The 15,321-nt window shown below is 64.1% G+C and overlaps 1 protein-coding gene across 1 annotated transcript; it reads right to left on the bottom strand.

Moving 5' to 3' along the window:
* Positions 1-1,708: 1,708 nt before the first annotated feature.
* Positions 1,709-14,944, bottom strand: SV2A (synaptic vesicle glycoprotein 2A). Its single transcript, XM_065729149.1, has 11 exons — positions 14,341-14,944; positions 9,800-9,980; positions 9,542-9,696; positions 7,701-7,834; positions 7,344-7,433; positions 5,983-6,093; positions 5,813-5,901; positions 4,995-5,159; positions 4,093-4,226; positions 3,796-3,999; positions 1,709-1,932 (listed from the first exon to the last, which is right to left on the bottom strand). The coding sequence occupies exons 1-11, from the start codon at positions 14,918-14,920 to the stop codon at positions 1,709-1,711; spliced, it is 2,067 nt and encodes a 688-aa protein (XP_065585221.1). The 5' UTR covers positions 14,921-14,944.
* Positions 14,945-15,321: the final 377 nt, after the last annotated feature.

The following is a 15,321-nucleotide window of genomic DNA, read 5'->3' as shown; positions in this document are numbered from 1 at the left end:
CAACATCTGCAGCTGGCACCCCCAAATATGGCACCCCGAAATGTGCACCCGGCATCCCCAAATATGGCACCCAACACCCCGAAATCTGCAGCTGGCATCCTCAAATATGGCACCCCGAAATGTGCAGCTGGCACCCCAAATATGGCACCCCGAAATCTGCAGCTGGCACCCCAAATATGGCACCCAGCACCCCAACATGTGCAGCTGGCACCCCCAAATATGGCACCCCAACATCTGCAGCTGGCACCCCAAATATGGCACCCAGCACCCCGAAATCTGCAGCTGGCACCCCCAAATATGGCACCCAGCACCCCGAAATCTGCAGCTGGCACCCCCAAATATGGCACCCAGCACCCCGAAATCTGCAGCTGGCACCCCCAAATATGGCAGCCCAGCACCCCGAAATGTGCACCCGGCATCCCCAAATATGCCACCCAGCACCCCGAAATCTGCAGCTGGCACCCCAAATATGGCACCCCAAAATGTGCACCCGGCATCCACAAATATGCCACCCAGCACCCCGAAATGTGCAGCTGGCACCCCCAAATATGGCACCCAGCACCCCAACATCTGCAGCTGACACCCCAAATATGGCACCCCGAAATGTGCACCCGGCATCCCCAAATATGGCACCCAACACCCCGAAATCTGCAGCTGGCATCCTCAAATATGGCACCCCGAAATGTGCAGCTGGCACTCCCAAACATGGCACCCCAACATGTGCAGCTGGCACCCCAAATATGGCACCCCGAATGTGCACCCGGCATCCCCAAATATGGCACCCAACACCCCGAAATGTGCAGCTGGCACCCCAAATATGGCTCCCAGCACCCCAAATTGTGCAGATTGCACCCCCAAATATGGCACCCCGAAATGTGCAGCTGGCACCCAAATATGGCACCCCGAAATGTGCAGCTGGCACCCCCAAATATGGCACCCAGCACCCCGAAATCTGCAGCTGGCACCCTCAAATATGGCACCCAGCACCCGAAATCTGCAGCTGGCACCCCCAAATATGGCACCCAGCACCCCGAAATCTGCAGCTGGCACCCTCAAATATGGCACCCAGCACCCCGAAATCTGCAGCTGGCACCCCCAAATATGGCACCCAGCACCCCAAAATTGTGCAGCTGGCACCTCCCAAATATGGCACCCCGAAATGTGCAGCTGGCACCCCCAAATATGGCACCCAGCACCCCGAAATCTGCAGCTGGCACCCCAAATATGGCACCCAGCACCCCGAAATCTGCAGCTGGCACCCCCAAATATGCCACCCAGCACCCCGAAATCTGCAGCTGGCACCCCAAATATGGCACCCAGCACCCCGAATTGTGCAGATTGCACCCCCAAATATCGCACCCAGCACCCCAACGTCTGCAGCTGGCAGCCCCAAACCTGGCACCCAGCCTCCCACATCCGTGCCTCCATCCCCCAAACCTGGCACCTAGAACCCAAACCTGGCACCCAGAACCCCAAACCTGGCACCCAGCCCCCCACATCCTGGCACCCAGCCCCCACAGCCTTGCACCCAGCCCCCAAACCTGGCACCCAGCCCCCAAACCTGGCACCCAGCCCCCCACAGCCTTGCACCCAGAACCCAAACCTGGCACCCAGCCCCCCACATCCTTGCCCCCAGCCCCCCACATCCTTGCCCCCAGCCCCCCTCATCCTTGCCCCCAGCCCCCCACATCCTTGCCCCCAGCCCCCCTCATCCTTGCCCCCAGCCCCCCTCATCCTTGCCCCCCTCATCCTTGCCCCCAGCCCCCACAGACCTCTTGTCGGAGGGGTAGAGCTCCACGGTGAGCACATCGAGGGCGTTCCAGGAGGCGATGCTGACGCCCCCGAAGAGGCAGAGCAGCGCAATCATGGCAGATTCACTGTTCCCGAAGGAGAGGAAGAAGCAGCTCACGCACGACATGACGCTGGAGCCGGCTGCGGGGGCACAGAGCGACAGGGGAGTGGGCGAGGGCGGGGAAACGGGGGGCATGGGGGGAAGGGGGAAACTGAGGCAGCAGAGGGGGGTGGGGGAAGGGGGGAAACTGAGGCAGCAGAGGGGGGGTGGGGGAAGGGGGAAATGGGGGAGGAAAGGGGGGATGGGGGGAAGGGGGAAACTGAGGCAGCAGAGGGGGGGGTGGGGGGAAGGGGGAAATGGGGGAGGAAAGGGGGGATGGGGGGAAGGGGGAAACTGAGGCAGCAGAGGGGGGATGGGGGGAAGGGGGAAAATGGGGGAGGGAAAGGGGGGATGGGGGGAAGGGGGAAACTGAGGCAGTAGAGGGGGGTGGGGGGAAGGGGGAAATGGGGGAGGAAAGGGGGGATGGGGGGAAGGGGGAAACTGAGGCAGCAGAGGGGGGATGGGGGAAGGGGGAAATGGGGGAGGAAAGGGGGGATGGGGGGAAGGGGGAAACTGAGGCAGCAGAGGGGGGGTGGGGGGAAGGGGGAAATGGGGGAGGAAGGGGGAAATTGAGGAGGCAGGAGGGGAAATGGGGGGAAGGGGGAAACTGAGGAGGCAGGAGGGGAAATGGGGGGAAAGGGGGGGGAAAGGGGGGGGAAAGGGGGGGGAAAGGGGGGGGAAAGGGGGAAACTGAGGCAGCAGAGGGGGAATGGGGGGAAGGGGGAAACTGAGGAGGCAGGAGGGGAAATGGGGGGGAAAGGGGGAAATGGGGGAGGAAAGGGGGAAACTGAGGCAGCAGAGGGGGAATGGGGGGAAGGGGGAAATGGGGGAGGAAAGGGGGAAATGGGGGGAAAGGGGGAAACTGAGGCAGCAGAGGGGAAATGGGGGGAAGTGGGAAACTGAGGCAGCAGAGGGGGGATGGGGGGAAGGGGGAAATTGAGGAGGCAGAGGGGGAAATGGGGGGGAAAGGAGAAAATGGGGAGGAAAGGGGGAAATGGGAGAGAAAGGGGGAAACTGAGGAGGCAGGAGGGGAAATGGGGGGGAGAGGGGGGGAAAGGGGGAAACTGAGGCAGCAGAGGGGGAAATGGGGGAGGAAAGGGGGAAATTGAAGAGGTAGGAGGGGAAATGGGTAAGCAGAGAGGGAAACTGAGGCAGCAGGAGGGAAATGGGGGGGAAGGGGAAACTGCAGCAGAGGGGGAAATGGGGGGGGAATGGGGGTGGAAAGGGGGAAACTGAGGCAGCAGGAGGGGAAATGGGGGAGGTGGGAGGGAAACTGAGGCATCAGAAGGGGACAGTAGTACAGGAGAGAGGGGAAGCTGAGGCAGGAGAAGGGAAAGTGGGGAGGAAAAGGGGAAACTGAGGCAGCAGGGGCACTCGAGGACAGGAGAGGGGAACACTGAGGCAGGAGAGGGGGAAATAGGAAAGGGGAAATTGAGGAACCAGAGGAGAAAACGGGGACAGGAGAGGGGGAAACTGAGGCAGGAGAGGGGAAAAGGGAAAGGGGAGGGAAGGGAAGGGGAGGGGTGGGGGAGGGGGACGGGAAAAGGGATGGGGGGGGGAAGGGGGAAGGGAAGGGGAGGGGAGAGGAGGGGAGGGGAAGGAGAAATTGAGGAACCAGAGGAGAACATGGGGACAGGAGGGGGGGAAACTGAGGCAGAAGATGGAAGGGGAAGGAGAAAGGGAGAGGAGAGGGAGAGGGAGAGGGAGAGGGAAAGGGGGAGGGGGGGAGGGGAGGGGGAGAGGGAGGGAAAGGGAAAGGGAAAGGGAAAGGGAAAGGGAAAGGAAAGGGAAAGGGAAAGGGAAAGGGAAAGGGAAGGGGAAAGGGAAAGGGGAGAGGGAGAGGGAGAGGGAGAGGGAGAGGGAGAGGGAGAGGGAGAGGGAAGGAGGAAAGCGAGGAAGCGCACCCAGCATGCGGAGGCGGCCGATCTTGTCCATGAGCAGCGCTGAGACGATGTTCCCGGGCAGCACGGCCAGGGTGCCCAGGAAGCTGACGAAGTAGATCATGTAGGCGTTGTTGTCGTCGCTGAAGTCCAGCTGGCAGCCCTCCTTGTTGTGCAGGAAGGTGCTGTTCAGCACGCGGCTGTTGATGAACTTGTACTCAAAGAGATCTGGGGAGAGGCACAGGGGGCTTTGGGGGGGGCTGCCCTCCCTGCCCCGCTTCCCTCTCTCCACCTCACTTCCCCTCCCCCCCGCCCCCGAACCTGTGTTGTAGAAGATGGTGGAGATGAAGGTGCAGTTCTTGAAGAAGGTGTTACTGGAGGTGATGTCCTCGAAGTAGCACTCCTCGAACAGCGAGTCCTCGAACGTCACCGACTTCATCTTCAGCCCGATGAACCTGGGCGGGGGGCACCGTCCAGTGCCACCCCCCCACACTGCACCATCAGCCCCATCCAGTGCCCCCTGACCCACTCTGTTGCTCCTATTCCCATCCCACTGCCCCCATCCCAGTGCCCCCAGCCCCATCCCACTGCCCCCATCCCAGTGCCCCCAGCCCCATCCCAGTGCCCCCATCCCAATGTCCCCAGCCCCATCCCACTGCCCCCATCCCAATGCCCCCATCCCCAGCCCAATGCCCCAGCCCAATCCCACTGCCCCCAGCCCCATCCCAGTGCTCCTGTTTCCATTCCCAATGCCCCCAGCCCCACCCCAGTGCCCCCAGCCCCATGCCCACTGCCCCATCTCAATGCCCACAGCCCCATCCCAGTGCCCCCAGCCCCATCCCAGTGCCCCTATCTCAATGCCCCCAGCCCCATCCCAATGCTCCCAGCCCAATCCAATGCCCCCAGCCCCATCCCAGTGCCCCCAGCCCCATCCCAGTGCCCCTATCTCAATGCCCCCAGCCCAATCCAAATGCCCCCAGCCCCATCCCACTGCCCCCAGCCCCATCCCACTGCCCCCAGCCCCATCCCAGTGCTCCTGTTTCCATTCCCAGTGCCCCCAGCCCCATCCAGTGCCCCAGCCCTATTCCAGTGCTCCTGTTTCCATTCCCAGTGCCCCTGTTTGATCCCAGTGCTCCCATCCCCACCCCAGTGCCCCATCCCCACCCCAGTGCCCCCAGCCCCATCCAGTGCCCCAGCCCCACCCCAGTGCCCCCACCACCCACTTGTCATTGAAGTACTCCCCGCCCTGGTGGATCTGGTTCTCCAGGGTGAAGTTGAAGGTGAAGTGCCGGACCTTCTCGCGGGTGAAGAGTTTGGTGCGCGAGGCGTACTCGATGTTCTGCAGGTGCTTGATCATGTCCGGGAACCACACGGTCAGCCCATAATAGCTGTGGGGTGGGAGAGCTGAGCCCGGCACCAGGGACCCATCCCCATCCCAGTGCCACCAGTCCCATCCCAGTGCCACCAGTCCATCCCAGTCCCACCAGCCCCATCCCAGTCCCACCAGCCCCATCCCAGTGCACCAGCCCCATCCCAGTCCCACCAGTCCCATCCAGTCCCACCAGTCCCATCCCAGTACTACCAGTCCCCATCCCAGTGCCACAGTCCCATCCCAGTGCCACCAGTCCCATCCCAGTCCCACCAGCCCCATCCCAGTGCCACCAGTCCCATCCCAGTGCCACCAGTCCCATCCCAGTACTGCCAGCCCCATCCCAGTGCCACCAGTCCCATACCAGTATTATCAGCCCAGTTACACTGCCCCAAACCCATCACATCCCACTGCCCCCAGCCCCATTCCCAGCCCCATCCCATTGCCCCCAGCCCCATTCCCAGCCCCATCCCATTGCCCCCAGCCCCATTCCCAGCCCGTCCCATTGCCCCCAGCCCCATTCCCAGCCCCATCCCATCACTCCTGTTCCCACCCCATTGCCCCCAGCCCCATTTCCCAGCCCCACCCCATTGCCCCCAGCCCCATTCCCAGCCCCGTCCCATCACTCCCGTCCCCAGTGCCCCCCACCGCGGGGAGCAGCCCATCCCCCACCTGAAGCTCATGGTGAACCACACGGCCATCATCATCAGCGTGATGCGGCGGTACTCGGGCGCGAAGCACTGCTGGAAGTTGCTCCAAACCTGCGGGGCGGGACGAGAGGTGGCACTCACGGCACGCGTGGGGGGGGGACCCACGGCTGTGGGGCGGGGACAGCCCCGTACCTGCTGCGAGAGGCTGAGGCAGCGCACCAACCAGCGGCGGTGCCACGCGCCCGTGTCCGCCTGGATCTCGATCAGCTCGTCCTCCCGCTTGATGGTCTTGATGTGGGTGACCTGGGGGGCCCCGTGCCTCAGTTTCCCCACCCGCTGTCACAGCCCATCCCCCCCCCCCAAAGAGAGCGATGCTGCCCCCCGAGGTGGGAGCTGAAGCGGTGGGCACGGGTGGGGATATGCACCGGGGGGATTAATGGCACTGGGGTGGGGCTGGGGGCACTAAGATGGGGGAATTCAAATGGGGGTGGTGGCATGGGGTGTTCAGGGGGCACTGGTGGCACTGGGACGGGACTGGTGACACTGGGACGGACTGGTGGCACTGGGATAGGACTGGTGACACTGAGATAGGACTGGTGGCACTGGGATAGGACTGGTGACACTGGACGGGACTGGTGACACTGGGATGGGACTGGTGGCACTGGGATGATGGTGTTCAGGTGGGACTGGTGGCACTGGACAGGACTGGTGGCACTGGGATGGGACTGGTGGCACTGGGACAGGGTTGGTGGCACTGGACAGGACTGGTGGCACTGGGATAGACTGGTGGCACTGGGACGGGACTGGTGACACTGGGATGGGACTGGTGGCACTGGGACAGGGTTGGTGGCACTGGGACAGGACTGGTGGCACTGGGATAGGACTGTGGGCACTGGGACGGGACTGGTGACACTGGGATGGGACTGGTGGCACTGGGACAGGACTGGTGGCACTGGGATGGGACTGGTGGCACTGGGACAGGGTTGGTGGCACTGGGATGGGACTGGTGGCACTGGGATAGGACTGGTGGCACTGGGACGGGACTGGTGACACTGGGATGGGACTGGTGGCACTGGGATAGGACTGGTGACACTGAGATAGGACTGGTGGCACTGGGATAGGACTGGTGACACTGGACAGGACTGGTGGCACTGGGATAGGACTGGTGGCACTGGGATGGGACTGGTGGCACTGGATGATGGTGTTCAGGTGGGACTGGTGGCACTGGGACAGAACTGGTGGCACTGGGATGATGGTGTTCAGGTGGGACTGGTGGCACTGGGACAGGACTGGTGGCACTGGGACAGGACTGGTGGCACTGGGATGGGACTGGTGGCACTGGGACAGGGTTGGTGGCACTGGGACATTGCCCCCAGCCCCATTCCCAGCTGGTGGCACTGGGATAGGACTGGTGGCACTGGATGATGGTGTTCAGGTGGGACTGGTGGCACTTGGGACGGGACTGGTGGCACTGGAAGGACTGGTGGCACTGGGACGGGACTGGTGGCACTGGGACAGGACTGGTGGCACTGGTGAGGGGGCCGGACCCCTACCGAGAAGACCCTCTCGGGGTGGCCCTTGGCCCGCATGTTGGTGTCGTGGACTTGCTTCAGCACCATCCAGGCCTCGTCGTGCTTGCCGTTCTGTGGGGCAGAGCCTGGGGTCACCCCGGGACCGACGCTGCCCCACTCCCAGCATCATTTGGGGGTCCCTACCCCACCCCAGCACCCGCCTGGGGGTCCCAACCCCAACCCCACCCAACCCACCGAGGGGTCCTTACCCAACTCCATCCCCCATTTGGGGGTCCCTTTCCCACCCCAGCAGCCACCTGGGGGGCTCTGCCCCGTTCCCAGCATCATCTGGGGGTCCCACCCCAACCCCCAGCCCGGGTGCTGCCCCCCCGGCCCCACTGACCTCCAGAAGAAGCGGGGGCTCTCGGGCATGGTGGTCAGTGCCCCAATGGCAAAGACGGAGGGGAAGGCGCACACCAGGACGAAGACCCTCCAGCTGTGGAACTGATACGCCGAGCCCATCTGGAAGCTCAGCCTGGGGGGGAAAGGGCATGGCGGGGGGCTGAGACCCCACGGAGCTCAGTGCATGCCATGGAGTGGGGCTGAGACCCCATGGAGCTCAGGTGAATGGATAGCAGTGGGGCTGAGACCCCACGGAGCTCAGTGCATGGATTGGAGTGGGGCTGAGGCCCCACAGAGCTCAGTGCATGGATTGGAGTGGGGCTGAGGCCCACAGAGCTCAGTGCATGCCATGGAGTGGGGCTGAGGCCCACGGAGCTCAGTGCATGGATTGGAGTGGGGCTGAGGCCCCACGGAGCTCAGTGCATGGATTGGAGTGGGGCTGAGACCCCACAGAGCTCAGTGCATGGATTGGAGTGGGGCTGAGACCCCACGGAGCTCAGTGCATGGATTGGAGTGGGGCTCAGACCCCACAGAGCTCAGTGCATGGATTGGAGTGGGGCTGAGACCCCACGGAGCTCAGTGCACACATAGGAACGGGGCTGAGACCTGCACAGCTCAGTGCACCCATGGCAGTGGGGCTGAGACCCACAGAGCTCATCACACCCGCGGCTGGGGGGGCTGAGCCCCACACACGCGTGGCCGTGGGGCTGAGCCCCGCGCAGCTCATCACACCCGTGGCCGTGGGGCTGAGACCCACACAGCTCATCACACCCATGGCCGTGTTGCTGAGACCCACACAGCTCGTCACACCCACGGCCGTGGGGCTGAGCCCCATGCAGCTCATCGCACCCATCACAGTGGGGCTGAGCCCCACAGAGCTCATCACACCCATCACAGTGGGGCTGAACCCCACACACACGTGGCCGTGGGGCTGAGCCCTGTGCGGCTCATCACACCCGTGGCCATGGGGCTGAGCCCCACGCAGCTCATCACACCCGTGGCCATGGGGCTGAGACCCATACAGCTCATCACACCCGCGGCCGTGGGGCTGAGACCCACAGAGCTCATCACACCCGCGGCCGGGGGGGGCTGAGCCCCACACACGCGTGGCCGTGGGGCTGAGCCCCGCGCAGCTCATCACACCCGTGGCCGTGGGGCTGAGACCCACACAGCTCATCACACCCATGGCCGTGTTGCTGAGACCCACACAGCTCGTCACACCTGCGGCCGTGGGGCTGAGACCCACACAGCTCATCACACCCACGGCCGTGGGGCTGAGCCCCATGCAGCTCATCGCACCCATCACAGTGGGGCTGAACCCCACACACACGTGGCCATGGGGCTGAGCCCTGTGCGGCTCATCACACCCGTGGCCGTGGGGCTGAGCCCCATGCAGCTCATCACACCCGTGGCCGTGGGGCTGAACCCCACACACGCGTGGCCGTGGGGCTGAGCCCCATGCAGCTCATCACACCCGCGGCCGTGGGGCTGAGCCCCATGCAGCTCATCACACCCGTGGCCATGGGGCTGAGCCCCATGCAGCTCATCACACCCGCGGCCGTGAGGCTGAGCCCCACACACGCGTGGCCGTGGGGCTGAGCCTGTGCAGCTCATCACACCCGCGGCCGTGGGGCTGAGACCCACACAGCTCATCACACCCGTGGCCGTGGGGCTGAACCGCAGACACGCGTGGCCATAGGGCTGAGACCCACACACCCGCGGCCGTGGGGCTGAGCCCCGCGCAGCTCATCGCACCCGCGGCCGTGGGGCTGAGCCCCACACACGCGTGGCCGTGGGGCTGAGCCCCGCGCGGCTCATCGCACGCGTGGCCGCGGCCGTACCGTAGTGCGGGATGATGGCCCAGGCCATGGCGGACGCGTAGATGCCGCCGATCATCCAGAACATGCAGAGCCAGCTCAGGTGCTCCCCGCGCTTCTCCTGCGCCAGGAACTCGGAGAAGTACGAGAACACGATGGGGATGGAACCGCCGATGCTGGGGGGGGGGGGGCAGAGAGAGGGCAATCAGAGGGGGGGGGACAAAGGGGGGGCGAAACGGGGGGACGCGTCCTCCCACGCCCCCCGTGGGGCGCGCTTACCCCACGCCCGAGAGCAGCCTGCAGAACAGGAAGGTGCCGTAGCCCTGCACGAAGGACGAGAAGAAGGCGAAGACGCTGTTGACGGAGAGGGAGATGAGCAGGCACTGCCTCCGGCCCAGGCGGTCCGCCAGCCCGCCCCACAGGAACGCGCCCACCATCATGCCCAGGTACACGATGAGCCCTGGGGGGGGGACAGCGGCGTCAGCGCCGGGGAGCGGGGACGCGCAGAGGAGATGGGGCGGTGAGGGGACCCCCCCAGTGCCACCCAGTGATGGTATGGGGGGGCTGAGGGGTCCCCCAGTTCCATATAGTGATGTTATGGGGGGCCTGAGGGGTTCCCCAGTGCCACATAGTGATGTTATGGGGGGGCTGAGGGGTCCCCCAGTGCCACCCAGTGATGGTATGGGGGGGCTGAGGGGTCCCCCAGTTCCATATAGTGATGTTATGGGGGGGCTGAGGGGGTTCCCCAGTGCCACATAGTGATGTTATGGGGGGGCTGAGGGGTCCCCCAGTGCCACCCAGTGATGGTATGGGGAACTGGGGGGGCTGAGGGGTCCCCCAATATTACATCAGTGATGGTATGGGGAACTGGGGGGGCTGAGGGGTCCCCCAATATTACATCAGTGATGGTATGGGGAACTGGGGGGGCTGAGGGGTCCCCCAGTGCCACATAGTGATGGTATGGGGGGGCTGAGTGGTCCTCCAGTGCCACCCAGTGATGGTATGGGGGGACTGAGGGGGGGGGTGAGGGGTCCCCCAGTGCCACCCAGTGATGGTATGGGGGGACTGAGGGGGGGGGTGAGGGGTCCCCCAGTGCCACATAGTGATGTTATGGGGGGGCTGAGGGGTCCCCCAGTGCCACATAGTGATGTTATGGGGGGGCTGAGGGGTCCTCCAGTGCCATGTCAGTGATGGTATGTGGAACTGGGGGGGCTGAGGGGTCCCCCCCCCCCCCCACTGTCTGCCTCCATCCCCATCCCTGCGCTGATTTGCCAGGAATGGGGGTGGGGTGGATGAAAATTTGGGATGGGTGAAGGGGGCACAGCACAGAATGGGGGGGGGGAGCGCACCGCAGTGCGGCCAACGCAGTCCCCACGGCCCCCCCCCCAGCATCCCCTTATCAGCAGCGGGCAGGAGCCGGGCTGCAGCACCGAGATAAGGCAAGGGCTGCGGGGCGGGGGGGGGGAGGGGGGGGGGACAGGAGGCACTGCGGGGCTGCGCTGCGGTGCTCGGCACATCGGCTGCTGCACCGGGACCCCCACAACCTGGGGAGGGGTCTGGGGGGGCCCTGGGGACTGCGTTGGCTGCACTGCGGTGCCCTCCCCCCTCCCCATCCCCCACACCATCACTGTGTGGTACTGGGGGACCCCTCAGCCCCCCCATCCCCCACACCATCACTGTGTGGTACTGGGGGACCCCTCAGCCCCCACATCCCCCCCACCATCACTGTGTGGCACTGGGGGGTCCTGTCAGTGCCCTCTGTCACTCCTCGTCCCCTTCTGGCGCCCCCCTCCATCTGTGCCCTGGATCCCCTATGTTGTGATGTTCCCCTATATCCCACCCCCTCCACACCCCACGGGACCCCCGTCTGCTCCCACAGCCCCATCTGTGTGCCCCACAGCTCTGTGCCCCTCTGTACTCCCGTGTCCCACAATGTCCCCCCAACTTCGTGTCCCCCCCTCTCACAACGTGCCCCACACCTGCAGCCCCCCATCCCCTACCTGCTCCTGTCCCCATAACCACATCCCCCCATCCCCTACCTGCTCCTGTCCCCATAACCACATCCCCCCATCCCCTATCTGCTCCTGTCCCCATAACCACGTCCCTCCATCCCCTACCTGCTCCTGTCCCCATAACCACGACCCCCCATCCCCTACCTGCTCCTGTCCCCATAACCACGTCCCTCCATCCCCTACCTGCTCCTGTCCCCATAACCACATCCCCCCATCCCCTACCTGCTCCTGTCCCCATAACCACGTCCCCCCATCCCCTACCTGCTCCTGTCCCCATAACCACGACCCCCATCCCCTACCTGCTCCTGTCCCCATAACCACGTCCCTCCATCCCCTACCTGCTCCTGTCCCCATAACCACATCCCCCCATCCCCTACCTGCTCCTGTCCCCATAACCACATCCCCCCATCCCCTACCTGCTCCTGTCCCCATAACCACATCCCTCCATCCCCTACCTGCTCCTGTCCCCATAACCACGTCCCTCCATCCCCTACCTGCTCCTGTCCCCATAACCACATCCCCCCATCCCCTACCTGCTCCTGTCCCCATAACCACATCCCCCCATCCCCTACCTGCTCCTGTCCCCATAACCACATCCCCCCATCCCCTACCTGCTCCTGTCCCCATAACCACGTCCCTCCATCCCCTACCTGCTCCTGTCCCCATAACCACATCCCCCCATCCCCTACCTGCTCCTGTCCCCATAACCACATCCCCCCATCCCCTACCTGCTCCTGTCCCCATAACCACATCCCCCCATCCCCTACCTGCTCCTGTCCCCATAACCACGTCCCTCCATCCCCTACCTGCTCCTGTCCCCATAACCACATCCCCCCATCCCCTACCTGCTCCTGTCCCCATAACCACATCCCCCCATACCTTTCCTGTCCCCATAACCACATCCCCCCATACCTTTCCTGTCCCCATAACCACATCCCCCCATACCTCTCCTGTCCCTATCCCCCATGCCCACTGAGTGCCCCCATACCCCATCCCCACACCCGTGTTCCTTCGTACCGCATCTCGTGTCCCCATATCCCACGTGTCCATCCGATATCTCTCCATATCCCTTCTGTTCACGTTCCCCACAGCGGTGTCCCTGCATTCCCCACCTGTTCGCATTCCCCATATCCCTCGAGACCCCCAAATCTTCTCCCGTCCTCACACTCTGCTCCCGTCCCCCATATCCCACACGTTCCTCCAAATCCTACTGCTTATGCCCCCATGCGTGGGTCCCTTTGTACCCCATCTTCACACGTGCCCTATCTGCGCCTCTCAGTGACCCCAAAGGTTAAACCCGTGAGGTTTATCAGAGCAGGTGGAGGGTCCTGCAGCCGGGGAGGAGTGACTGCGTGCAGCGGTGCGGGTTCAGGATGAGTGCTGGAGGGCTCTGTGCAGAGGGACCTGGGGGTGCAGGGGGTGCCAGGTTGGCCGTGAGCACTGTGCCCTGGTGGCCGAGGAGGACAATGGGATCGTGGGGTGCATTAGGAGCGTGGCCAGCAGGTCGAGGGAGGGGATCCTCCCGCTCTGCTCTGCCCTGGGGAGGCCTCATCTGGAGCACTGTGTGCAGTTCTGGGCTCCCCAGTACGAGACAGGGATCTCCATGTTGTAGTTCCCTATGGGTTGACCTGGCCGACATCTCCATGTAGTTCCCTATGGGTTGACCTGGCCGACATCTTCATGTAGTTCCCTATGGGTTGACCTGGCCGACATCTTCGTGTAGTTCCCTATGGGTTGACCTGGCCGACATCTTCGTGTCGGGGTTGAGGGTGACGGAGCAGTGGCACAGGCTGCCCAGGGGGATGGAGGGGTCTCCTGGAGATATTCAGGACCCACCTGGACGCCTACCTGTGCGACCTGGTGTAGGGAACTGCTTTGGCAGGGGGTTGGACTCGATGATCTCTGGAGGTCCCTTCCAACCCCTACGGTTCTGGGATTGTGGGATCTGCTGGGAGGAGTCCAGCACGGCACGGAGATGATAAAGGAGCATCTCCCGTATGGGGAAAGGCTGAGAGAGCTGGGGCTGAAAACAGGAGACCCCGAGGGGATGAGATCCACGTCTGTCCATATGTGAGCAGCGGGAGGCAAAGGGACGAGGCCGGACTCTTCTCACAGTGCGTGGGGATGGGACGAGGGGAAACGGCCACAAAGTGCAGCACGGGAAGGTGTGCACCAGTGTGCGTGGGAACTGTGCCCCGGGCAGTGCCGCAGCACTGGAGCTGCACACAGAGCTGTGGGGTCGGGGTTGGGGTTCTCGGGGGACGTCCCAGACCCTCCAGGACCCCGAGCTGCGCTGCCTGGGCCGTGTTGGTGGGGGTTGGGCTCAGGGATCCCTGGAGGTCCCTCCCAACCCCTACAGTGCTGTGATATTCCATGAGCCCCTTCACATATCTGCTGACGTTCCCCACATCCGTGTCCCTCCATACCCACGTCCCTCCCTGTCCTATATATCCACATCTCCCGTGTCCCGTGGGTCCCTTTATAGCCTATCTTCTCACATCCCCATACCCTGTCCACGTCCCCCTTACCCCGTGTCTTTCCACACCTCACTTGCCCGTGTCCACACACCTTTATCCCTCCATTCCATATCTGTCCATGTCCCCCATATCCCACGTGTCCCCCCACACTGTAACTTCCCCCCATATCCCACATCCCTCCACACTCCACACCTGTGTCCCTCCACACTGTAACGTCTCCCTATATCCCACGTTTCCCCCCCATACATCACCAGCTGCCCCCCCCATGTCACCCCCACACCCTATCTCACCCCCCCCGCTCCCGTGCCCCCCAACCACAGCCCCCGCTCACCCAGCATGCCCTTGTTGGAGTCGGAGAGGCACATGTCCTTCTCGGCACTGGGCAGCACGAAGCCCACCACGAACACCTCCACGCCGTCGGCCATCAGCGCCAGTCCCAGCACGAAGTAGAGACTCCACTGGAAGCGCCCGTGGCCGCACTCCTGCAGGATGAGCTCGTACTGCTGCGCCAGCTCCTCCTTGTCCTTCCTCCGCTGCCCCTCGCTGTCATCGAAGGCGCCGGGGGTCCCCTCGCCCCCCAGGTGCTCACCCCCCTTCAGCGAGTCCTGCCGTGGGATGCCCTGGTACTCGCCCTCGTAGATCTCGTCCTCCTCATCGTGCCCTTCAGTGGCGTCGCTGGAAGCCCCCTCCTCCTCAGCCGCCCCCTCCCCGCCCCGGTAGTAGCCGTCCTGCGGCGCGTAGTCGTCGTCATCCTCCTCCTCCTCGAAGCGGCTGTAGGAGCGCTTGGTGTACTCGTCCTGCACGCGGTCCATGCCCTTGCTCACCTTCTTGGCCGCGTGCTTCTTCACCTCCTTGGCGATGTCCTTGGCGCCGCGGATGAACGCCGTCCGATCTCGGAAGCTCTCGTCCATGGTGACGGTGGGACGGAACAGCGGTGTGGGGGTTTTTTGGGGGGGGGGTCTCTGTGTCGGGGCTGAGCCCTCACGCCTGGGGGCTGCGCTCGGATGTGGGGGGCCGGGCAGCGGTGCTACCCACCCATGTGGCTCGCACCTGGGGAGCAGAGAGCGGTGCCCACGTTACGGTGACGTCCTCGTGTCCCACCTCACCCCGGGGTTTGCACAGCCTACGTGGGCTCAGTGTGCAGCATTTGGATGGAAACTGGAGGGCTTGGGAGCACCTCCGCCCCATGGCGAGGCTGCAGGGACACGGGCACAGCGAGAGCGCCGGGCAGCCCCACAGGTGTGGGGTGCACGAGCAGATAGGATCTGGAGGGACACATGGGATAGGGGGGACGGGAGCAGATATGGAACAG

The sequence above is a fragment of the Cyrtonyx montezumae genome, unplaced genomic scaffold (assembly GCF_038088225.1).
Source record: "Cyrtonyx montezumae isolate F1298 unplaced genomic scaffold, pur_monq_1.0 scaffold_106, whole genome shotgun sequence".
Lineage (NCBI taxonomy): Eukaryota > Metazoa > Chordata > Aves > Galliformes > Odontophoridae > Cyrtonyx > Cyrtonyx montezumae.
Note: the sequence above shows the minus strand (reverse complement) of the source record. Positions and strands in the feature narration are given on the sequence as shown.